The following is a 14,947-nucleotide window of genomic DNA, read 5'->3' on the forward strand; positions in this document are numbered from 1 at the left end:
GAGCTCAGAGAAAGAAATAACAAATCTTCTTTGGGAATGAAGCTCAGCCAGTTAGTGGAGAAGGTGAGTACTGAAGAAGGGTGGGTATTCACCTGGAAGTGAAGAGGAACTCAAGACACAGGTGCAACGTGGAATTATGAGGAATCACACCACACTCAGGAAATGATAACATACCACTCCCGGGTGGGAACAGAGACAGGAACACATAGACTGAGGATAATTCTGAGGAAAAGGACTGAAATACAAGCTAAGAATTTAGCCTATATTTAATAATGTGTCACCAAAAAACCTCTGGGGCTTTGCACACGCTGTTTCCTAGAACTGCTGCTCCCCACACCTCACCTTCTCCCTCTTCACCTACTGGCACCTACCTCACCTACAGACCCCAGCTTCAGCATCACTTCTTCTGATAGCTGTCCCTGCATAGGAGGTCACATGCTCCAACAACTCCTTTGACTTCCCCTTATTCTATTTCAATAACCACCAATTTTACTGTAATTATCTACCTACTATCTGTATTTTTCACTAAAATCTCTGTAATTCAGAGCTATTCTGATTGTTCACCATTGTACTCCCAGTGCTCTACTCAACTCAAAGCAATTAGTAAGCACTCAATAAATAGCTGATAAAATGAATATAAAAATAAGATTTCATATCCTCTAGCATGAACTGCAACTCAACAAATATTACTATTATATAAAAGCATGAACTTCAGAGAGTATGTGAGAAGCGGAAACTTGTAATCCCCACTCCTTGCAGAAATGCATTTCAATCCTGTTGGGAAAACAAATTAATTGTGTGACACAAGCTCACAGTGACAGACACTTTTCATTTATACACTGCAAAACTGAGTTATGCTCCAGGGAGATCATTAAGAAATGCCAGCACATTTATCTCCAGCACAGGATGAAATATACAATCTTTGACTCAGAATTGTATGTTTCAGAAGCAAAACTGTTTTAAAAGAAAATGTGTGACTGAGTATCTGCTGGAGGAGTTTTGCAGATAAAACACATCAAATTCCTGGGCTGCCAAGAGAAAGGATGGCAATTCAGATGGACACATAAAAGAGAAGCTCATGCGGTGCTACAGATAATGGTATCCTCAATGAAGAGAAAGGGAACTACATTTGAGCTAAATACAGGGCAATACACAGCATGATCAGAGAAAGAGCATCAGTGGCAAAAAGTCAAGAAGTACGGTATGCGAAGCCAGTGGAAGGACCTATCGATAAATGCCTTAGTGTAAAGAAGACTTGGGGATGACACACCTCTGTCGTGTTGTGGAGACTCCATAAAGATACCTGTCAGTCTTCAGGTCAGCTTAAGAGAAGTTGATAGCTGCTATTCATGTCGCCCAACATCCCTCTTTCCAGAGGGAAATGAAATGTCATTTTCCTGTGATGGATGCTTCTGGTAAAGGTGGCAGTCACGGGGCCTCATCTCTGCCCAGCAACCATATGTGTCAGCCCCACACCATGATGATTAGTCAAGAGGAGAGTGTCTGGCTCAGGCACAGTCAATAGTCTTCAATGAGAAATAGCATTTAGGTTTATCTTCTTTGGATTCATGAGGTAAGGATGCTTTAAGACTCATGCTGCCTACAGCTATTCTTCAACCCAGCCTGAGAATGAATCCAACAAGTAAACAGCATAGGGACAGAGAGGGACAGACACAGAGAAATAGAGACACAGAGAGAAGGACAGAGAGAAAGAGAAGGAAAGAGGAGACAAAGGAGAGGGAGCAGAGATACCGGGAGAGAGCTAGACTAGATGATAATGGTCAAACCCTGCAGAGCCATGTCTGAAGCCTGACTTTTCAGCTACAAATCAATCAGTTTATTTTCTGTCACACAATAATGAAAAAGACCTTACTAAAATATCACCCGAGAAGCAGGTTGGTAAAAACACTACCCTCAGGCAATTCATTAGGACATATAAAGAGAAAGCCCTCTTCAAGGTCTTATTTAAAACATAAAACCATTGAGTAAACTAAAAATATATTCACATAACAAGTATGCTTATTGCATTTGAAATGATCGGCATTTAGAGGGGACTATTATTTACAGTTGTTAACTCTAGAGTATACAGTTGTGGAGGTGGAGAGGAAGAAATGGGGACATTTTTATGTTTTACTTGTGAAATAATGACTTTTTTACAATGCTCAGATAGTAGTGTTATGATATTTTATTTATTTATTTATTTTTTTTTTTTATTCTTCCAATTTTATTTTATTTTTAAACTTTACATAATTGTATTAGTTTTGCCAAATATCAAATGAATCCGCCACAGGTATACATGTGTTCCCCATCCCGAACCCTCCTCCCTCCCCATACCATCCCTCTGGGCCGTCCCAGTGCACCAGCCCCAAGCATCCAGCATCATGCAACGAACCTGGACTGGCAACTCGTTTCCTACATGATATTTTACATGTTTCAATGCCATTCTCCCACATCTTCCCACCCTCTCCCTCTCCCACAGAGTCCATAAGACTGTTCTATACATCAGTGTCTCTTTTGCTGTCTCGTACACCGGGTTATTGTTACCATCTTTCTAAATTCCATATATATGCGTTAGTATACTGTATTTATGTTTTCCTTCTGGCTTACTTCACTCTGTATAATAGGCTCCAGTTTCATCCACCTCATTAGAACTGATTCAAATGTATTCTTTTTAATGGCTGAGTAATACTCCATTGTGTATATGTTATGATATTTTAAAACTATAATGATTAGAAAGGACCTTGGTGAACGAAATCAAACACAAGGTCATGAACTGGAGTTGGACGAATGAAGATGAAGGTGAGGGTCATCGTGAGGAAGAATCTGCTAATAGGAGATGGTGAGGGCTCCCCTGGGGGGAGACTTCAGGGCATTTTGTGAGCAAGCAGAGAACTCTTTGGTCAGAAAGACGTCCATGCTCCCCACCTTGTTCTGACCCCAGAAGGAACTTCTCACACCTATGTCAGAATGTTCTCAGAGATTTGAGGAATGTGCTATCCGAGGAGCATGTCCAGCTAAAAGCCCTCTGTGGACACACTTACAGTCAAGAAGTGTTAACTTCCAATAAAGAGAAAACTGAGTGCATATTTCAGAAATTAGTAAAAATGACCAAGATCCAAATGACCATCCAGCCTAGCCAACACTATTCTCTACTGCTCCCAGATAACCATTTTAATAGTTTGGTACAATTTCATTCCTACTTTCTCTCATACACACTAACTCATGTACACCCAGATACAAACATCTACATGTTTATTTTCCCAAAGTGAAATTACTCTAAACATTAAAGTCTGAAACTTTCTCCCCCCCCTACACATAATATACCAGTGATATCTTTCTAGGACATCACACATAACTCTTTCTTATGGTTTTAATGGTTGCATTATATTTCACTTTAAAAATTAGCATTTTATTACAAATACTTGGTTGGTTTTAATTTTCACAGTAAACCTTAGATTTAAAACAACCAATTATATGTAAAGCTTTAATGCTGTTTTTGACCTCCCATGACCCATATTATGTGATGCATGTATTTTAATCATATTTTGGAAATTATTTCTAATGAGTCAATAAACTTTCATTAACAGGTTTCAGTCCTCAAAGCACTAGGAAGCACAGTGGATAGAGAAAGATAGCTAGAGTAATGCATTATATGTGTATATATATATATATATATATATAATTTTAACTTTTTATTTTATATTGGAGTATAGCCAATTAACAATGCTGTGATGGTTGCAAGTGCACAGCAGAGCAACTCAGCCATACATAGGCATTTAATAATATATTAATGGAGTCTTGCATTTTGCTTTGATACAGAGGTCTACCATCTGGGTGGAATTAGGAATCAAGGTGAGCATTCTTGGTCGAGAGGCACTACCTACATCAGTCACCCCAAAGACTCAGAGCAGCTTTAGAGAGGACAAGACATCCTGCTAGATGTCACTTGGTGAGCAGTAATATCACACTTCGCTGAGACATTCATTCTGTACTTCAGCCCAGCCTGCCCCAGCCCAGTTGTAATGGCTGGGAGGAGCACAGCAAAATAGAAGCTAGATACAAATAAGATCCCACTCTTTCAGGCTAAACTGTTCTGTAACATCTAGAGTGAACCTTCCAGCTCAATGAGAATGTCACTCTTGGGACAGAAAATGATGGGAGATAAATGGCAAGTTTCCAAGACTCTCAGAAGAAAACAAAATCATTTGACTTCATTTATTAATAACTTATGGTATTGGAGTTTCTGACGTCCACTCTCAGAGAAAGAAATGGAATTATTGGCAGCACTGTTCAAAAAGAGAAATGTGCTGAACATTCCATTTGTTCAATGGTATTTATAAAATTCCTAAATCAGTTATTTATGTAATTACTGGTTAACTGACAGTCTCCCAAATAAAACGTAAGTTCTGTGAAGGCAAGAGCTTTGTCCTTACTCATACTCTTGCACTTTTTCCCATGGCAGGGGGACAGAGACATTTAAGAGAAAAAAATGAAAGAAAAATCAGTTGTGGTTTTAATCACAATTGCACTAAGTTTTTAAAGGAGAAGACTGGATCTGACCAGCTCAGAGAGGACTTCTGCAAGAAGGAGAGGATTGAGCTAAAATGTGAAACATATGCGAGAGAGGAGGGAGCAAAGGAGCTTTGTGGGCAGAGGGATGAGCCAAGGCCCTGAGGTGGCTGAGTACAGAGCACTAGAAAGGTCAAGAGTGAGGCTGGTGAAGGGCATCAGGAGCATAAAGTGGGGCTGGACATATAGGTAGCAAATAGATGATGCAAAACTCTACAAGCCAAGGAGTTTGGTCTTATTTTTGGTGCAATGAATAGCCATTGAAGGGTTTTAAGCAAAAGAACAACAGGATAAGAGCTGCAGTATTAGAAGAGAGCTTGTAAACACTGAGTGGATTAGAGGGGATAAAAGGAATGTGGGGAAAATAATTAGGAGGTTGTTGCAGTGATATCCAAAAGACAATAATAGTCTGGACTAGAATGACAGAGATGGGAAGAAATAGACTCAGATCTGTGATGGAAGGAAAGTAAATAGGACTTGTCATTACTTAAATGCAGTGGATAAGGAAAGACCACATTAAGAGTAACTACCTGGTTTCTAGGTGTGGCAGCTGCTGGAAAAGCTACTCACTGAGAAGGAGGTCCAAGTTTGGTAAGAAAGACCATGGGTTGTATGGACAGAAACTGAAATTAGCATCCACTGAGGGCTGTGCCAAGCTGGGTCAATGCTATGCTTTAAATGGATCATCTAATTCATCCCAACTGCCATCCTATAAAATAGGTGCTGCTGCTCCCATTTTTAGAGATGAGAAAACTGAGATTTGGAAAGGCTTAGTAATTTATTGCCATTCTCAGAGCTAAAAATTGGCTGAGCTGGGATGTGAACCTGGATTTCCTTGGCTCTAAAGCAGATGGTTCTTAATTACCAGCCCATACTGCTTCATGACAACTGAGGTCTACTTAGGAAAAATTTCATGGTTTCAAAAGGGCATGATACTTACCCTAGAACTCTGAAGCCAAACCTTCCTCGGAAACCTTCAGTTTTCCTCTCCAGGCCTCCCAGAACAACTGTCCACATCAGCAAGATGATTCTACACTTTCTCCCATCCTTCACTCCCCACCCACTCAGGCTTTTGGCCAACCTTCAAGGTTACCTCCAGTTGCCCTCATCTCCTCAATTTTGCCTTCTCTGAATTAATATGATATTTTCAGTCTCACCACTTAGTTTGGCAACACTTACATGAGGGCTACCCTGCAGGATGTCCATATATTCTCAACTTCCTCACATTTTATTTTTCCTATTGTGGATTTTTTTTTTAACAGTATGTACTGACTGTCTTATAAAGCCTTTCAAGCACTGAAGTCAGATTGTCGTAAATAAGCTAATAAACACAAAAACTGTGACACTCTGGTTCTGGCGGCCAACCAACAGCTCTGCTTTACCAATGTTATTATCTCTAGTTGTCGAGTGGAATCTCATTGCATTTAAATTACACACATTCATCTATATATTCTTGGCAGAGCAAGAGACAGAGAACATGCACATTTTAAACAGAGCAGGCCATTATGCATGCCATTCTAATCCATAAACACGTGTCCCATAAAATAGATGAATTAACTGATTTGAGTCCTTAAGGATCTTTTCCAGTATGAGTAATTATCTGGACAAACTCTGATTTTAGTGTATAAAGGTACATATTTTAGATAAACCACAATCTAATTTTAAGTCAACTATTCTTCCTATTGCTCTATTAAGGAACCTATCCTAGTGACCTATCCCAAGATTAGGGGGAAAGTTGGGTCTCCTGGACTAATAAAGAGACAGTAAGAGATTGTCCCTGGCAATTCTGATAACACAAGACTTTCACACCATACTTTCTTTTGGGATCTACCCCTAAGATATGACTACAGTGATGGCAGTATATGTTCGGTTAATCATCTGACTTTTAAATTGTATTCTCCCTTTATTATTGAAAATAAATAAGCAGGAACTAGAAAATGAAAAGTGCTGATACAACTGATAAACACATGTCTCCAACAAATGAGGCAAAGATGGAAATCATTAGGCCTCCTGAAGTCAAATGTGAAAAAAGAAGAACCCAGCTATGCAAAAGGAATGGAATTCTAACTTGGGTCCAAAAAGCAAACAATTATTAGGGATTTTATAATCACCTTTGATTTTTTGGAAAAGAGCCTCCCCAGTCACAGGCACAAATCTAAATATGCACATAAAATTATGATACAGGTGCATTATCAGAAGGTTGTATTCAAGCAGAACATTATCACTCTGAACTACCCTGCTGCCTACTTGGCAGATAGGTTAATTCTTGCTTCTCAGCATCCTCAGGATTTTCTTCGTGCCATCAGCATATAATTTCAGGCTTACCTATGGGAAACATGGTTGCCGGTACCTATCACTATTTAGACTGTAAGCTCCTTGCAGGCAGCTTCTAGGCCTTACTCATCTCTGTGTCTGCAGTGCCTTAGAGAATGCCTGACTAAAAGAGGGTGCTGTACAAAAGCCAGAGAGTGAATAAATAAGTGAAGAGCCAGATTTACCTCTCTGAGATTCATTTCCTCTTATGAATCAAAGAAGAAAAAAGACACAGCCCAATGGCCATCAGGTTGTTGTCTCCAGTACGGAGCTACACTTTGTACACAGTTCTGGCCTTACCTATCCAGAGAAATGCAGCACAGGTGAAAAATCGATGCTGTTGTGAGCAGCACATCCAGAGATGTCCGGACAAGGCAGAACATCTCCCCGTAAATCCAGATGTCTTGAACCAGCTCAATGGCACCAAAGGGCATCACCAGCACTGACACCAGCAGATCCGCAAAGGCAAGAGACACAATGAAATAATTGGTTTTTATTTTCCTGTGGGTGAAAAAGTGTAAGGGAAGAGGCAATGGGAAGGATGAAGGAAAGAGGTTAGGGGAAAAGGAGCAGGGAAGAAAAGAGAAGGAAAAGGAAGCAAAGAAATAAGGGAAGAAGGGAGGAAAGAAAAGGAGAGAAAAGTCAGATGTGCAACATATGCTGTGAGATTCAGTTTCCCCATCTGTCTTGTGTGTGGTCCAGTCACTTTGGACTTCTCCAGACCCCTGGCACCATAAGTCCTCTCTTGCCCTCGTCTGTGACCACACTGGCCTGACTTGAGCTCCCCCATGCACAGAGACCCTCCCGAGGGTCTTTATGGGGTGTTTTCTCTCCCTACTGTTGGCCTAGCTATACCCTACCAACTCGTTGAGCCTGGTTTAGTCATTCCCAGGAATCCCTCCCAAGGTGCCCCCCTCACAAAGAGAGTCAAATTCCACCATCTTCTACTTTTAGACTGACTACCATGTGCCTCACATTTGTCACAGTGCTTAGAATTTCATTTTTATGTTTTCTTGATTAGAGCATGTCTTACTTTAAGAGGAAGATAGCAACAGATGGGACAGAACTGAACCTTTCATCCCCTTTTGTGGCCTGGTGGATCTTAATCTAGGCTGCACAATAGAATCACCTAGTAAATGTGTCTAAATATCAATGCCCAGGTCTTGCCCTGGATCTATTACTTAGTATATTCTAATATATATATATATTCTAATATATATACTAATATAAGTATATTCCAGATATCATGTCAGACACACTCCTGCAATACATTAGTAATTTTAAAAGGGTCTTTAGGTGATTCTACTTGCAGCCAAGGATGAAGTGGAAAGAGCAGAAGACCAAGGTTTAAATCCTAGATCAGCCACTAGTCAGCTATCCTTTTGGGGCTTCCCTGGTGGCTTAGATGGTAAAGAATCTGCCTACAATGCAGAAGACCCAGGTTCAATCCCTGAGTAAGGAAGATCCCCTGGAGAAGGGAATGGCAACCCACTCCAGTATTCTAGCCTGGAGAATCCCATGGACAGAGGAGCCTGGTGGGTTATAGTCCATGAAGTCACAAAGAGTTGGACATGACTGAGCGACTAAGCACACACACAGCTATCCTTTCTTTGAATCAGTTAATAAAGTGAGGAGGTTAGATATGCTCTCAGACATTACATATAGTGATCACAACTATTGCAGAAAAAACAACATAGGAAAAAAGTCAGGATGGAAATGCACTTACATGCTTATACTTGTTATGTCAGAACTATGAGATTATATGTGATTTTTTTCCCCTGCTCCATCTTCCAAACATCATTGCCATGTATCTTTTTCCCTTCATAGCTATAAATTCTAGTGGAAATTATAAATTCAGACTCCAGTTCTCCATGGAGAGCCCCAAACTCCACCCAGGTTTTCTCATGAGGTTGCCTCACGTGACTCACCTGAGCTGCCTGTCCCTGCACACAGCCACCATCACCAGCAGGTTCCCCAAGATAGCCATCAGGATAACTGCTGAGAGAAATGTGAGCAGCACGACCTTCTCCACTGACCTGAAACCCGCCTTGGAACTGGAAGACACACAAACACGAAAAACTGAAGGAAACTCTTAAGACACAAAAAGAAAATTAGTTTTTTCCTTCATTCATTTTCAGAAAAGTAACTTCACTGTCGAAGCTGCAAACACACATGTATTGTACACCTAATACATGCCAATGTTTGCACTTGTCACTTTACATGTTATTCTGGTTAACTCCTACATAATGAGAAGGAGGAGGCTCAGAGAGGTGTTAACTACCCTGAGATTGCACAGTAATTCTCTATGAGAGAACTTGAGGCTTTCCTTCAAGAGCACTGAGCTTAGCTTGTGCTCAGAAAGCTTATTTGGTTGATTCTTGTTTGGCACACCAACACAGCTAGGTTGTAAGCTCCATGATGCAGGGACATTGCCTGTTTTCTCCACTGACAATTCAATTTCAATACATCATTCATATTTAGTGAAAGAAGGAATGATGGCATCAAATGAGCAAATGAAGGTAACTTGAACCAGTAATATGTGTGAACACAAAGGCCATCTGTGTTCAGTACCTCATCCCAGTCCACACAGAAGCTTCTGTGTGCAGGTGGGTTGTCCAAGGACTAGGTCACAGCTTGAAGGTTGTTTGCTCCTAAATGGTTGACTTGGACAAACTGTTCTTGGATTATGTGAAGCCCACTGGAAATACAGAATCCATCAATAAACCCAGGGATTCCTTTCACTGCCTTGAACTACATTTCTTTTTGTGCCCAATACAACAGTTCAAATTTGAGCACTTGTGAATTTTAGCAACTGATTCATTTCTATAAACCCAGCCCTCCTAATGTCAATTCAATATTCTGTCTTACTAACTTGGAAGTGAGTGTCCCCTGTCGATAAAAGCACAATAAATGCAGATTGTTCAGAAGCTGCAGGGAAATGTTTGCTTTTTAATATGTTTTTTAAAATGTTCTTTTTAAATGAAGTTTCAAAGGATCTTAAAACTTTTAGACCCAAACACACATTTCAATATGGAGAAACTAAGACTCAGCGAGAGGAACTGAGTTGCCAGAGTGTGTTAGCATCTAGACCAGGAGAAGCTAACTCTGTTAGCCAGTAATCCAAGTCTATGCCCTGACCAATAATGCTGAAGAAGCTGAAGTTGAACGATTCTATGAAGACCTACAAGACCTTCTAGAACGAACACCCAAAAAAGATGTCCTTTTCATCATAGGGGACTGGAATGCAAAAGTACAAAGTCAAGAAATACCTGGAGTAACAGGCAAATTTGGCCTTGGAGTACAGAATGCAGCAGGGCAAAGGCTAATAGAGTTTTGCCAAGAGAATGCACTGGTCATAGCAACACCTTCCAACAATACAAGAGAAGACTCTACACATGAACAACACCAGATGGTCAATACCAAAATCAGATTGATTATATTCTTTGCAGCTAAAGATGGAGAAGCTCTATACAGTCAGCAAAAACAAGACTCAGGGCTGACTGTGGCTCAGATCATGAACTCCTTATTGCCAAATTCAGACTTAAATTGAAGAAAGTAGGGAAAACCACTAGACCATTCGGGTATGACCTAAATCAAACCCCTAATGATTATACAGTGGAAGTGAGAAATAGATTCAAGGGATTAGATCTGATAGACAGAGTGCCTGAAGAACTATGGACGGAGATTTGTGACATTGTACAGGAGGCAGGGATCAAGACCATCTTCAAGGAAAAGAAATGCAAAAAGACAAAATGGTTGTCTAAGGAGGCTTTACAAATAGCTGAGAAAAGAAGAGAAGTGAAAGGCAAAGGAGAAAAGGATAGATATACCCATTAGAATGTAGAGTTCCAAAGAATAGCAAGGAGAGATAAGAAAGCCTTCCTCAGTGAACAGTGCAAAGAAATAGAGGAAAACAATAGGATGGGAAAGACCAGAGACCTCTTCAAGAAAATTAGAGATATCAAGGGAAATTTTCATGCAAAGGTGGGCACAATAAAGGTCAGAAATGGTATGGACCTAAGAGAAGCAGAAGATATTAAGAAGAGGTGGCAAGAATACACAGAAGAACTATACAAAAAAGATCTTCATGACCAAGATAATCATGATGGTGTGATCACTCACCTAGACCCAGACATTCTGGAATGTGAAGTCAGGGGGGCCTTGGGAAACATCACTAGGAACAAAGCTAGTGGAGGTGATAGAATTCCAGTTGGACTACTGAAAATCCTAAAAGATGATGCTGTGAAAGTGATGCACTCAATATGCCAGCAAATTTGGAAAACTCAGCAGTGGCCACAGGACCAGAAAGGGTCAGTTTTCATTCCAACCCAAAGAAAGGCAATGCCAAAGAATGCTCAAACTGCCGCACAGTTGCACTCATCTCACACACTAGTAAAATGATGCTCAAAATTCTCCAAGCCAGGCTTCAACAGTACATGCACCATGAATTTCCAGATGTTCAAGCTGGATCTAGAAAAGGCAGAGGAACCAAATATCAAATTGCCAACATCTGTTAGATCATTGAACAAGCAAGAGAGTTCCAGAAAAACATCTACTATTGCTTTATTGACTATACCAAAGCCTTTGACTGTGTGGATTACAACAAACTCTGGAAAATTCTTCAAGAGATGGGAATACCAGACCACCTGACCTACCTCTTGAGAAATCTGTATACAGATCAGGAAGCAACAGTTAGAACTGGACATGGAACAACAGACTGGTTCCAAATAGGGAAAGGAGTACATCAAGGCTGTATATTGTCACCTGCTTATTTAACTTATACGCAGAGTGCATCATGAGAAACACGGGGCTGGATGAAGCACAAACTGGAATCAAGATTGCTGGGAGAAATATCAGTAACCTCAGATATGCAGATGACACCACCCTTATGGCAGAAAGTGAAGAAGAACTAAAGAGCCTCTTGATGAGAGTGAAAGAGGAGAGTGAAAATGTTGGCTTAAAGCTCAACATTCAGAAAACTAAGATCATGGCATCTGATCCCATTACTTCATGGCAAATAGATGGGGAAACAATGGAAGCAGTGAGAGACTTTATTTTGGGGGCTCCAAAATCACTGCAGATGGTGACTGCAGCCATGAAATTGAAAGACGCTTGCTCCTTGGAAGAAAAGTTATGACCAACCCAGAGACATGACTTTGTCAACAAAGATCCGTCTAGTCAAAGCTATGGTTCTTCCAGTAGTCATGTATGAATGTGAGAGCTGGACTACAAAGAAAGCTGAGCACCAAAGCATTGATGCTTTTGAAATGTGGTGTTGGAGAAGACTCTTGAGAGTCCCTTAAACAGCAAGGAGACCCAACCAGTCCATCCTAAAGAAAAGTAGTCCTGAATATTCGTTGGAAGGACTGATGCTGAAGCTGAATCTCCAATACTTTGGCCACCTGATGTGAACTGACTCATTTAAAAAGACCCTGATGCTGGGAAAGATTGAAGGCGGGAGGAGAAGGGGATGACAGAGGATGAGATGGTTGGGTGGCATCACAGACTCAGTGGACATGAGTTTGAGTAAGCTCCCGAGTTGGTGATGGACAGGGAGGCCTGGAGTGCTGCAGTCCATGGGGTCACAAAGAGTCAGACATGACTGAGTGACTAAACTGAATGAACTGGGCACACAGGTCCCAACAAGAAAGAATATCTTCACTGAGCTCTTTTGATTGGAAACCAAGATAGCTTCTAGTTTGAAATGGCAGCAGCCCGCCAAGTCTGTGCTCTGGCTTTGTCTGAAACCTTTTTGTTAAACCTGGCATGGAAGACAAGATGACAACTGGAATAAAGAATCAGAAATTTCCACTCAGCTCACAAGTAGCTTTGTTGCTTCACTGAAGTCCTTATGGCTGGATTCAAATGAAAAGAATTTTAGGTTATGTCCATCTAAATCACCCTTCTGCACCTAAATTCCAACTGTTGCTGGTACAAATCATAGACAGGTGAGATTTAACTCAATGAGGAAAGACTTCAGTAGGCTGTTTAGCCCACCCCAAACTATTTCGATTTTAGGCCATGTTAATTGAGGTAAAGTGTCTAATAAAGGAGGTAATAATGCTTTTTGTCTTGTCTTCTTGGAGGCTCTGACTCAGAACCCTTGTGAAATTTGTTCCCCTTTCTAGGTCAAGGCTATGATTTTTCCAGTGGTCATGTATGGATGTGAGAGTTGGACTGTGAAGAAAGCTGAGCGCCAAAGAATTGATGCTTTTGAACTGTGGTGTTGGAGAAGACTCTTGAGAGTCCCCTGGACTGCAAGGAGGTCCAACCAGTCCATCCTAAAGGAGATCAGTCCTGGGTGTTCATTGGAAGGACTGATGTTGAAGCTGAAACTTCAGTACTTTGGCCACCTCATGGGAAGAGTTGACTCATTGGAAAAGACTCTGATGCTGGGGGTGGATTGGGGGTGGGAGGAAAAGGGGACGACAGAGGACAAGATAGCTGGATGGCATCACCGACTCGATGGACGTGAGTCTGAGTGAACTCTGGGAGATGGTGATGGACAGGGAGGCCTGGCGTGCAGTGATTCATGGGGTCACAAAGAGTCAGACATGACTGAGCGACTGAACTGAACTGAACTATGTCTCTAAACTTGTGCCTTCTTCCTGGAATGCTTCTTCTCAATATTCATGTCTTAGATTAAAGTTCACCCCATTTAATGTGCTACACTCAAACATTTTTCATTTTCTTATAACCTTTATTGTTATCCAGAATAATAACTTCTGCTATTATTGTCTGTGCCCTACCTCCACAGGCTGACTTTTGGTTATCTTTTTCACCACAATTCCTAGTGCCTGGCACAGTGTCTAACCTATACTGTGTGCAGTGTAAAGGTAGATGCAGCATATAGGAAGTGCATGATCACTTGCTGAGAGAAAGATATTGAATCATAATGGTGAGGTTTATTCTTCAATGTCTTTGGACAGGTTGCAGGTATAGAAAAGGTTTTACCTAGACAAGAGGAGACCCAGGGATGAAACATAAAAGCTATTTTTAACTCTCTGAGGACTGTCCTTTGAAATAAGAGTAGATTTATGCATTGATTCATTCAACAATACTTTCTAAGCACCTGCCCTGCATTAGGCATTGTTGTAGCCTTAGAGCAGCAGAAATAAGCAAAACGGAGAGCAATAAATAGATAAGCAAGAATATAGATACATTTAGTTAGTAATATGAACTGCAAGTGGGGGCTGAAAGCCTGGTTATTAAATGGGGGTTGTCAGTGAAGCTCAGCGATAGGATTGTCACAGCTTATGACCTCCAGGTTATGTAACTATGTGGGACCAGTGAACAGTCTCTAAACAGTGGCTCTCTACGTTGGCTGCATATGGAAATCACCTGAAGAGCCTTAGAAAATGCTGATACTAGAACCCGATTCTCAAAGACTCTGATTTAGTTACTCTGGGTCGCAGCCTGAATATTAGAATTTTTAAAAACTCCCAAGTGATTCTGATGTGCAACCAAAGTTAAGAATCACTGCTAAAAGGAGGGAAGGGCTTCCCTGGTGGCTCAGAGGTTAAAGCGTCTGCCTGAAATGAGGGAGACCTAGGTTTGATCCCTGGGTCAGGAAGATCCCCTGGAGAAGGAAATGGCAACCCACTCCAGTATTCTTGCCTGGAGAATCCCATGGATGGAGGAGCCTGGTGGGCTACAGTTCACGGGGTTGCAAAGAGTTGGACATGACTGAGCGTGGGCACAATATCTTTCTAATAACTAAGGATGATCCACAGTAGCTTCCCAGTGTCGTTCTGAGTGCCCTGGCTCAGGAAGTGTTTAAGAATATCTAGGTGTCAATTAGATACGACTTCACATATTAGGATAGTTATTATAAAAACAAAACAAAACTGAAAAATAACAAGTGTTGGTGAGAATGACAATAAGCTGGAACTTCAGTGCATTTCTGATAGAAATGTAAAATGGTACAACTGCTATGGAAAATAGTTTGGTGCTTTCTCAAAATGCTAAATATAGAATAACTATGTGATTCAGCAGTATCAGTCCTAGGTGTACACTCTGAAGAATCAAAAGCATGGACATGAATAGAGATATTCACTCCAATGTT

The 14,947-nt window shown here is 40.9% G+C and overlaps 1 protein-coding gene across 6 annotated transcripts in view; it reads right to left on the reverse strand.

Annotated features, from left to right (window-relative positions):
- HTR4 (5-hydroxytryptamine receptor 4) overlaps nucleotides 1-14,947 on the reverse strand; it is a 218,431-nt gene that overhangs the window by 84,452 nt on the left and 119,032 nt on the right. For all 6 annotated transcript variants that reach the window (XM_061423961.1, XM_061423964.1, XM_061423962.1 and 3 more), the window contains 2 exons: nucleotides 8,811-8,936; nucleotides 7,183-7,383 (listed from right to left, as the gene is read on the reverse strand). In XM_061423961.1, coding sequence (XP_061279945.1) covers nucleotides 7,183-7,383; nucleotides 8,811-8,936 — 327 coding nt within the window. The remainder of the gene's footprint in view (nucleotides 1-7,182; nucleotides 7,384-8,810; nucleotides 8,937-14,947) is intronic.

This window comes from Bos javanicus, chromosome 7 (genome assembly GCF_032452875.1).
Source record: "Bos javanicus breed banteng chromosome 7, ARS-OSU_banteng_1.0, whole genome shotgun sequence".
Taxonomy (NCBI): Eukaryota; Metazoa; Chordata; class Mammalia; order Artiodactyla; family Bovidae; genus Bos; species Bos javanicus.